The sequence below is a fragment of the Dermacentor silvarum genome, chromosome 2, assembly GCF_013339745.2.
Source record: "Dermacentor silvarum isolate Dsil-2018 chromosome 2, BIME_Dsil_1.4, whole genome shotgun sequence".
Lineage (NCBI taxonomy): Eukaryota > Metazoa > Arthropoda > Arachnida > Ixodida > Ixodidae > Dermacentor > Dermacentor silvarum.
In genome coordinates, this window is record NC_051155.1 from 73,183,375 (window position 1) to 73,194,381 (window position 11,007).

Sequence of the window (11,007 nt, forward strand, 5' to 3'; positions counted from 1 at the left end):
TGAAAGTACGTTGCCATAATGAAAACGGTAATTTCGAGCAGTTATTGCAAGTGGTCGTGCCAGCAGCGCAGGCTGAAAAAAAAAAAAAACCGTGGCTCCTCATGCACGCGCGGGTAATCGAAGAGCACATGAAGCTTTAAATTTTTCACTTAATCGCGAGAATTAGAAGCGCTTTCCTGGAGGGAAAACAATCCCATGTGCGCACCCCGCGTCGAGGCCTCTTTGTCTTGAAGTTTACTTGCATTTGTAACGTGTTTGTAACGCGCACGCACACGTGAGCACAAAAACACACACGGATACGCGTGCACACACGCACACACTCACGCACACGCACATGTCGCAATAAAGAGCAATTAAAAAAAGCATTTATTGGTATCTTTTGTTGCGCCTTTTCAGTACCAAATTCAGAAGAAGAAAAAACGTTCGAACAAATGCATTTCTAAGTTTTAGCGCAGGCTTGTATTTACACAATATCTACAATGGTCGGGTGGTTGCACGCCAAGTCCATGGCTTCGAAGATCTCCGAAAGTTTGTATGCCGACTCACACATGTTCACCAAAACGCGCAGGTGTTCGAGTGCGTATGGGTTCTTCGAGAGGTTGAAGCACCGGTCATTGAAGTGCCGTACCGCCTGCTCGTAACAGTCAAATTTGGTTAGCCGCCGCTTCGAAGTCAGCACCGATTCCGCGCTATCGTCGTTCCCTCGAGTGAGGAACGAGGCAATCTCAGCGACTTTCTCCTTCAGGAAGGACCTGTTCCGAATAGCTTGCCGCAGCTTGTGCTTCAGGGACCGCTTTGTTTGGGCATCGTGGGCCTTTGCGAGCTTCTTTCTTAGAATAGCTATTGGGACGTCGCGGCTGGAGACGGCGTCAAAGGGTACCTTCGGTAGAACGATTGGCTTCGCGTCCTTTTCACCCTGGAATTCACCGACCGGAAGCTTTCCGATGCTCATGTCACCGTACTCCATGACATGGCTAGTGTTGGTTTCTTCCTTCACTATCTTGAACTGATCGATAAGTGTCTCCTTGAGCAGGTCTTCCTTGTCCGAGTCTTCCATCCAGTTGACGCTGTATAGGTCGCCCAAATAGGTCTGCCTCTTGTCGTCATAGTAGCAAGCGTAAGAAGACTCGTCAGGATTGGCTGCGGTAGTGGCGTACACGTTCACGTTGTCCGGGAGCAGGCCGTCGAACATGGAGCCGGATTCACAGGCCTCGATGTAGATCGCCATCTTCGCGAACTTCTTCTGCTTGTACATACTTTTGATGACGTTCACGAATGGTCGGGCGTGCAGGTCGTCGTTGGGGAACGCGATAAGCCCAGGAGCTCCGTGGTCCGCGAAGTTGACAAATATATGGTCGTTTGGCCCGCTGGCTATAACTTTCCCGCTACCACCTTTCACCTTCTTTCCTTGCAGGATGTTCAGAAAATTTTGTGGGGTGACGAGGTCTCCAGTGTAGTCCTTGGGGACACCCTGGTAAACATCCTTTCCATTGGGATGATTGATGATGACGCCAGGCGTCGGGTTTTCCGTGGCATTGGCGATGTCATCGTACATCATGACCACTATACGCTCGTCAGGAATGCCGTGGTTGTGGAGCACGTGGTACGCGTGGCAAATGTCGGCTTGGTGCCGGTAGTTGAAATAACCATTAGAACCAGCCACGAGAAGTGCCCAGAGCTTTGGCTGAGTATTCTCGGCATGCTTCGCAGACTTTCCGGGTGCAGCATGAACCGTCGATGCCACCGCTACTAACACCAGGAAAAGGTACCGCGACAGAGCCATGACTGCTGCGTGTGATCGCGTACCGTTTCCCAGCACCTTTTTAAATAGATGAGACAGCTTGTTAGAGGCCATATCTGCACAACTGGCGGAGATACGCCCACACGATAAGGCACGTACCCGTGACAACTTGCACGCTTTCAGAGAAATTCGCATTGCTCAAGTGTTGTGATATCATCACGTCAATGGGCAGCCGAAATGGCCATAACAATAGCCTGTACTTCAGGCTTTTTTATCTTTCGGTGCTATGGCGAGCCATTATCAAGTAGCTTTGTGGAATACTTATTGCTGTGGTTGCAGTAAACGTTGGACGAACAGAAATGCGCTGCTTTCTGTAGATTCTTTTGCTTGATAACGATGCTAATGGTACGGAAGGTTTCGGTTGTGTCAAGTTTGCATCTGGGACAAAAAAAAAGAGCGCACTTCAAATGTGATATCTCGACTGCTGAGGTCGGCCTTGCAAAACTCCCATTCACAGAAGTGATGCTTTATACTTTGTACCTATTTTGCGATTTTATGCTTACTGCGACGCACCTGGAGTTTTACTTTTTTTTTGATACCTCAAGAGTGTGTCTCCCAGTAATGCTATAATGAAATGCGTCAGCAACGGGGGTATCCGACCTCTGCCTTCCAGCAAAGAAGCCGAATTGTCAAATCGTTAGGCCAGGATCCCACCTATGCTTCTGTCGTGCTAAAGTCGCTTTTGAACTCTCTTGCTCGTGCATCATGTGCCAGTTTCTCGCGTTCTCCGTCGCGACTGCTAGCGCTTTGAGACGCTGTCTTAGACGGCACTGCCTTCGGAATCGGCCCACATTTTTGGCGAGAAGGATACTTACGAAGTATGTGGGGTTTACCCATTAATGACACAGTATTATTAGGTATTCTTACCGCAGGAGGACACTTGAAACGTAAGAAAAGACCGGTGGCGACAGCGCCTTGAAGTTCCTGCACCAGTTCACCGTGACGTCATGAATTTGACGACGTCTCCTCGGGCTCAGATGATGATCAGTAAAGGTGAGCTGGATTGTATACTAAAAATGCCACTAACAGAACTTAGCAAGTCTCAAAAGCTTTTACTGAGGTATAACAGCACAAGGTCGATAATATACTTTAAAATCCATGACGTCACACTAGCGTATAGTCCCAAAGTTTCGGGGCCAAATTAAAAAAAAGGAACTTTAACTTCATTTTCTGTTCAAATAGTCGACCTGTTAGCGTAAAATTAACAGAAATATAGTTTGTAAGCAAAATTTTAGAAATCCGAACTGTCTAAGTGGTGCATTCAAGTGTCGATAGGCGCTAGTCATCCAGGGCAGCCTATAGATTCCGCAACAAAACAAAAACTAACAAATAACGACGACCAAATCAACCTTTGTTAAAATTCTTGGAGATCTTCGGATGTAGCGCTGGTTCCGCATGCTGTGCATTAACGCTCACAGTGCGCTGACCCTTATAAGTGGATACGTTAGTATGCTACCATCATGCGCTATTAGCGCACATGCCGTTATCTCTGTAATAACACGCGTCGTTTATCAGAGTTCGTTGGCATGCACATAATTCCTAATGAATGTAGGGTGGTTCTTAAGAGCGTTGTGTCCTTCGTGCTCGGAAATTTGAAGCTATTAAAAGAACGGAGTTAGATACCTAAACAGAAGCCCTCTATTCACGGCACTAATACGTTGAAGACGCTTGAAAGCAGCCTTTAGGGAATTTTGTGTAATGCGGTCATCGTAGGAACGGCGAAAGCTGCCGTAAAATCTTCCTTGTCGATGCCTGGCACATTTTGTTTACATTATGTATGCATTGCAGTATTTTCTCTGTGATAATATGCCCCCCAAAGGAGTAGCTTTGGGGCTAGTGATCTCCTCTATATCCGGATCTCGCAAACTGGACCACAAAAGCTCATGCCTGAGCCGAAAGCGGGTAAATTAATGGTGCATTTTTTTCCAACAAAGAAAGCGCATTTCTTTCTCACACAAGCTACCAGCCAGGGAGTCGTGAAGGTTGTGACGTTCGCTTGACAGTGACCACATGTTGCGCTAAAGCATTAGCTCTTGAGGTGTTCAATTAGATATTCGGTTTCATTCTTGGATCCTAATAGAAATGTGTAGATGCAACTGTAGATGCAAAAGTGTAGATGCAAGAATGAACAGCATGTGCCCTGTTCGCATTCGACGGAGGATAGAAAGATAGTGCCCGAAAGAGGAGGCACGCCCTTGGCGCGCCCGAGGGAGGCGTGGCAAGCGGCTTACAGCAAGCTTGCAGATAGACAGCGGGACAGTGACGGCATTGCTAAATTGCGATAATACGTTGATAACACTACGCGGCGCTGGCACGTTTCGTTGCACAGTCTTCTGTAGTTGAAACGCCGCGCAGGGTGTGCTCATGTTGTCATGCGCCGCTTTATCTCGACATTTCTTTTGGCCCGTTGTTCTTGTGCTTACCTTGCTGTCTCCGTTCACTGACTGCCATCGAGCAAACTCGGGTAAAACTCGTGCGAACGAGAAACTCGGCACATCCTGCATAGCACCCATGTTTTAGAAAGCTTCATAGCCCCATAGCCTTCTAATACAGGAATCACTTACGAATGTCCTCAGCAATGTCGTCGTTTATGTTCGGTGTGAACTCACTTACGTGCAGCATTCAGTTGTGCCTCACGACGACGACCATTACGTGTCTTTACTGCAAAAACAAAGAAACTTACATTTACTCTCGTCGCTGCATATATTTCTCCAACCAGTCGTTTTGACAAGCAACGACTGGGTGCTTTGTTATCCGCGACACCTGGCCCTTAGATCCTTAGTGGAGATTTTAACGCACACCACCCGCTCGGGGGAGTGTGAAGATGGACTCCAAGGGAAGAAAACTAGTCGCATTGGCTTCGGACCAAGAGCTCTGTTGTCTCAATGACGGCAGCCCGACATATTTACGGGGACTAACCTACAGCAGCTGTCTGGACTTGTCTTTCGTCTCTCAGTGTCTTCGAAGCAGTATAAAGTGGTTCTCAGACATAGAAACCCATGGAAGTGATCTCGTTCCTACCTATTTGAAGATCAAGGGAGTGGCCAAGTCTCTATCTACTGCCCTCTGTAGAACAGACTGGACGAAGTTCAGATCACTTATGGAAGACGAATGTCAAGAAGGCCACCCATCATTTCTGGAGAATCAGATTAGAAATGCAATGCAAGAGGCTATGTTCACTTTTAGGCCGTCTCCAAAGTATAATGAATATGAAGGTGAATTGGAAAGGCTTCGAGCGATCCGCCGACGCGCGGAAAGAAGATACAGGCGCACCAAATATATTCATGATCTGAGGGAGGCGAGGCGGATCCAAAAAAAAAAAAAATCCAGCGCCACATCGATACGCTTCAATCTCAGAAGTAGAAATCCTTTTGCGAGTCCTTGGATCCTCGAAAGCCTCTGTCTCCCATATGGAGAACTCTCCATGGCCTACAATCGTCTCCGCAACAGCGCCACCCTTTTAAGTCTCTTGCCCTGCATTAAGGACGTCGTGAGATCGACGTTGCTGAGGATTTCTGCGCAAGAATCGCTGGCTTGCCATCACGACCTGTATCATTAGCACATGATGTTGCGGCATCCGAGGACTCTCGCATGGATCTCTTCTTCTCTATAGAGGAGCTCGAAGCTGCGCTGGCGACTTGTAGGAAGTCATCATCGCCTGGGCCCGACGGAGCCACATACAAGGCACTTGGAAACCTTGGCCACAAAGCCCGCAGTGTAGTCTTGGAGAGATACAACGAATGCGGGCGCGTAGGATTGATTCCTTGTGAGTGGAAAGTCAGCCGCCTAATGCCTTCACTTAATAGCTCTAAATCTCCATTAGACTTGGTATCGTACCTTCCCATCGCTCTTGCCAGTTGCGTTGGTAAACTAATGGAAAGGATGGTGTTGACGCGTCTTGAGTGGTATTTGGAACATAATGAGGTATATCCAAATGCAATGGCGGGCTTCCGGCGGGGCTGGTCATCGGTCAATAACGTGCTTGATTTGGTAACATCTATTCAACACCAAAAGAGCATGAAACGTTTAACGGTGGCGATGTTTCTTGATGTGAAAGGCGCATGTGATAATGTAGCGTACCAAGCAATTCTCGGTGCTTTGATTGATGTGGGCATTGGTGGCCGTGCACTGCGCTGGATTTACAGCTATTTGGAGGATAGATCCTTCTTCGTACTTACAGAAGATGGAATGATATCCCACCATGTCACCAGCAAAGGTGTGCCACAAGGCGGAGTGTTAAGCCCCATGCTCTTCAACGTAGCACTGCTAGACCTTGTTGCATCATTGCCAAAGACGGTCCATATATCCATCTATGCAGATGATATCTGCATCTGGGTGGCCGGCGTAACTCCTCCGCAGATACGAGCGAGACTGCAGAAGGCGGTCACACAAACGTCGTCTTATCTGCGTATGAAAGGCCTAGAATTATCCTCTGAAAAGTGCCGATTAGTCGCATTTACGCGCAGTACAATGACTCCATATGTTATACGCATAAATGGACAAGTAATTGCTTACGAAACAAAACACCGCTTCCTTGGAGTCATCATCGATCGTGATTTGTCTTGGACGCCACATATTTCATACATAAAAAGAGGTTGACTGCAATAGCACATGTATTCAAATTTGTCGGCGGAAAGTGTTGGGGTGCATCTGTGCAATCGATGCTACAGCTGTACCATGCATTATTTATGGGCTTCCTAAGATACAGCCTGCCCGTGCTGGGAAGCACCAGTACAACGAACCTTCGAACACTCCAGAGTATGCAAGCCCAAGTTCTACGGACGTGCCTCGGCCTCCCTAAGTGTGCATCCACAGCGGCCACAATTGCCATAGCACGCGACCACCCTGTAGCAACGTGCTTTGCAGTCGACGCTCTAAGAGTGCACATTCGACATGTCATAAGGACGCCCTTTCACCATCTTGCTTGCCTGCCAGCAAGTAGGCCGCATACGAGTTTTAGCCGTCTCCTAAGTATACACGCAGCATCGCTACCATCGAATTACGTCCCTGCAGCATGGCCTTCGTTGCTACTGTGGTCTCTGCATTCACCTGGAATATGCCTCACCATTCCAGGCGTAAAGAAGAAGGCACAAATGCCGTCAGCAGCATTGAAGCAGGCAGCATTATTGCTACTACATGAGGTCCACAGTGACCGCTTACATGTTTACACAGATCATGCGCTCCAGTTCAGCAGCTGCAGTATTTGTCCTAGCAAAATCTACAGTAATAAAATTCCGGACATCGCACTTGACATCAACGACGGCTGTCGAACTTACAGCTCTGTGTGCAGCAATGAAACTTATCGACCAGGAACCACCCCAGAAATGGCCTATCTTCTGCGATTCCAAGGCCGCACTCCAGAGTGTGTTCTCTGCACTACGCCGTGGACCCCACGAACGACTTGCCGCGGACACACGCGAAATGTACCATCAGCCAGTTAATAAAGGACATTACATCGTCTTTAAATGGCTGCCAAGTCACTGTGGTATCTTTGGAAACGAGCAAGCGGACGTAGCCGCTCGAACTTCGCATACCAGTACCGATTGCGTCGCTATCCCTATGTCCCGAACAGACGCAACACGAAAGCCCCGTGCGCTTGCTCGCGAGCTTACGTTAGCGCACTGGAATTCAACGGAATTTAAAAACCAGTGCCTCTGTCCCCTGGGTCCTAATCTGAAGCTCCGCCATCCACATGGCTTACCACGACGGGAGGTAACTCACATTTGTCGCCTAAGACTTGGAGTAGCTTTCACCAACGCGTACTCCTACCTTATCGGAATGGCCACAAGTCCAGATTGTGAAACTTGCGGGTGCAAAGAGACGATAGCACATCTTCTGTTTGATTGTCGTCGGTTTAGTGCACAAAGGAAAGTCCTCAGAACCACGCTCGACAAGATAGACAGCCATCCCCTTACGGAAGCCAGAATTCTTGGTCCCTGGTCCCAGCCGACAACGGAACGAACTGCTTTAAAAGCGCTAGTACGCTTTTTAAAAGAAACAGGACTGCGTGAAAAACTATGAAATTGTGCGGGCTGATGTGTTTTTTTCTTTTCTTTTTTTTTAACATTCTCTTGTTTTCTAATCTTTTCGGCCCTTACCCCATTCCCCTGTTTGAGTAGCCAACCGGACACTTAACCTGGTTAACCTCTCTGCCTTTCGACTCTTATTTTCCTTCCTTCCTTCCTGTATTGGTTTCACCTTATTTGCTAAATCTACGTTCTCAGAATTTTGTGGCGGGATAGGGGCGGGGGGGCTATCCATTTGTTTGCTGTTTACCGTTTAGGTAATATGACGGTGAAACAACTGACCGATAGCAAGCCTAATTTGATGGTTCACGGCCTTATTCGTAGTTCACGTTTTCCTCGGGTGCATTTGAGTCCGCATCACAGAACAGCGACAAGGTGCCTAACATAAAATCTACTTGGTGACACCTGGATGTTTGTGCGACATTATTTATGTTCTACTCAAACTGTTGTGTGACTGTATGTAGGAGCCGCAAAGAAAGAGTGAATTTCTTTGGCTGCATTTGAAAATGCACCAAATGCTACGAACATTATTTCAAAGTCGCACATGCAACACGCTATACTTCGTTTCACACAAATGTTTCGCGCTAACGCTGCGGAAGGTACGAAAGTAGTGCAGCCATAGAAGTCCCACGCCGCGCGCTTCATTGTTTTAAGGTGAAAGCTTAAGATCTCTTTGTTTCAAGGTCGCGTTGTGAAGTACAAAAAGCCACGTGACCCAAGGAAGGCCGGAAGCGAACCAAAGCATGTCCAGCCGTATATAAGAGATGATTATTGATTGTAAAAGCTAATTAATAATTGATTAGTGATTGGATTAGGGTGGCTTAAGGTACACGCATTAAGGAGGATTAGGGTGCATTAAGTGGATGAAGGAGAATTAGGGTAGAATAAGGTGCATTAGGGTGGATTAAAGTGTAATAAGGAGGATTAGGGTATGTTAGGATTGTTTGAGGCCAATTAAGCTGAATGAAGGTCCATTAGGGTGGACGAATGTTTATTAAGGAGGATTATGGTAGAATAAGGTGGATAAAGATGTATTAAGGGGTATTACAGTAGGCTTTACAAGGCTTTCTCCTTCGCGTGTCTTGGGCGATAGCTAAGGACACCTGGGAATTTTCTGACGGAGCTGCAGCTCTTTTTTGTATTTCGCGGGCTTTCTTTCAGGCCTGGAAAAAACCTTTATGTGGCTCGTATGGAGCAACAGAAAGCTGCATCGACAATTTTTCCAGATGGTCTTTAATTTTCTCATTGGCACTTTTCCTCTGAATGTATTATTACGTGTAGCTGATGTTCAATGCTATTTACAGTTTATTTACAGGGAAGCTAACGGAGGCCAAAATGGCGACGCTATATTTAGCGAGAACACGTCGCCTTCCTTCTCCTCAGTGCAGCCAAACTGTGGCGCCTGTTCCGTAACAGTATTATGTGAAAGTTGAATAAATAATAATAACTAATTATGTGACTAGGCGATATAAGAAAGAAAATGGTTGGACATGCTTCAAGCGACCGCTAACAACATTACGTTTGTTCTGGCCACCTACATGGCCACTTGCATATTTTTACATTTAGGAATCACATTCTATATAATATCGCAGAAAGTGGAATGTGATAACTTAGATAACTGGGCATTATTTTGCTTGTCTGAAAGTGCACCTTGTTTCAACACAGATTTGTTCGTCTATTGGAGGAACGCTCAGCGTTCATTTAAAGACAAACTGCGCTCCTATACTACTTAGCTACGGCATATGGTTTCACAATGAGAGTATTGCCTCATCGTGGAGTCTCATATTATGCACGAATAGTAAGCATCTGCGCAGACGTTAAGATTCGTTGCGTCCCGAGTAGGTTGGCGTTGCTTGTATTGAAAAAAAAACTAGATTTGCAGTCAGGAGAAGAGTCTATTGTGAAACTGTCGAGCGAAGACATTTGCCGTACTAAATTTCGATGCAATATAGAACCACTTGTGTTATCTCTTTCTGCGGACGTCCTGGTAGACGCTACTAAAACTGCTGCTACTACTACTACTACTACTATTACTACTACTACTACTAATAATAATAATTATGCCCTGTGACTTTCGCATGGCATGCGCTGCTGGCGTTCATGTCTTTGTGCGAATGACTGAGTATGTTTCTATAGTTCCGCAAATATCTCAAGATATCAATACTTGCAGACGTAGACGCGTCTGCGTTGCCAGTTTCTTTCTTCTTGTATTCTTTCTATTGTGTAGTTAATTTCACCTGTACCAAAATTACTTTTGCCTTTTAGTGTCCACACCCAGCCTATCTCCATTGTCACACCTTACCCATTCGTTTTACCAAACTTCATTCCGCAATTACCTGTTTTCACATTGCACAGGGCTACAGAGAAAACACAAATAGCGTACACGTAATAAAACAAGTTGACACCATCCCTGACAAACAGGAAGTGCAGCCTACCGAATGTTTAATTCCCGAACGACTCAGTGATATGGGCTCCGATCTTGAAGGCTGACTCGGCATACCAACAATATCGCGCGAGCGGTGACATCATGGTTTGTGTCTACGTTGTAACGCCAAGAAGTGGCGAGATAGTACCAATAGTACGCGAAAAGAATCAACGATCTGCAACCCTGCTCCCACCAGGAGTCCAAATATCCCGCCCGTATCCGTGATACCCAATCTTTCACATGCATTGCCGACAGTACCGCGCACGTGCTGATGGATTCCTCTTTCTTCAGTTTGGTCTTTGTTCCTTGGCGTACGTGCACATACCGTGACATGAAAGAAAAAAAAACTGTCGCAGTTTCATCCGAAAGGCGAAGCATCAATTGCGATAGCAAATCAGTAGAGAGCTACACGGAGTAAGTACTTATAGTAGTTTTATCAGCGGTATAAACTTGGACATGCAGCAGCACCCGCAACGCCCATAACTGTTGTCGACGCCGTCGGCGTTTTGCCCCAAACACAAAACACAAAACATGGGATCGAATCTTGCCTTACTTGACCTTCCCGTATAACACCACCGTGCCAGAGACGACGTGCTTCACACCCTTTCGCCTTCTCTACGGTCGCGAAGTCCAGAAGATGTTGGACACTATGCTGCCGTGTCAAGACGCTGACCTTTTGACAACTGACGCCGAGGAATTTGCAGAAGGAAGCTCGGCAGCTCGCGCGGCTGCATATCGGCCAGCAGCAGCAGGCA

At 46.8% G+C, this 11,007-nt stretch overlaps 1 protein-coding gene across 1 annotated transcript; it reads right to left on the reverse strand.

The window, feature by feature from the left end:
• Positions 1-355: 355 nt before the first annotated feature.
• LOC119441562 (legumain) lies at positions 356-1,817 on the reverse strand. Its single transcript, XM_037706171.2, has one exon. The coding sequence runs from the start codon at positions 1,781-1,783 to the stop codon at positions 464-466; it is 1,320 nt and encodes a 439-aa protein (XP_037562099.1). The 5' UTR covers positions 1,784-1,817; the 3' UTR covers positions 356-463.
• Between the last annotated feature and the right edge of the window lie 9,190 nt (positions 1,818-11,007).

Coding starts and splice junctions, on each gene's coding strand:
- LOC119441562 (XM_037706171.2), bottom strand. CDS start 1,783: ATGGCTCTGTCGCGGTACCTTTTCCTGGTGTTAGTAGCGGTGGCATCG.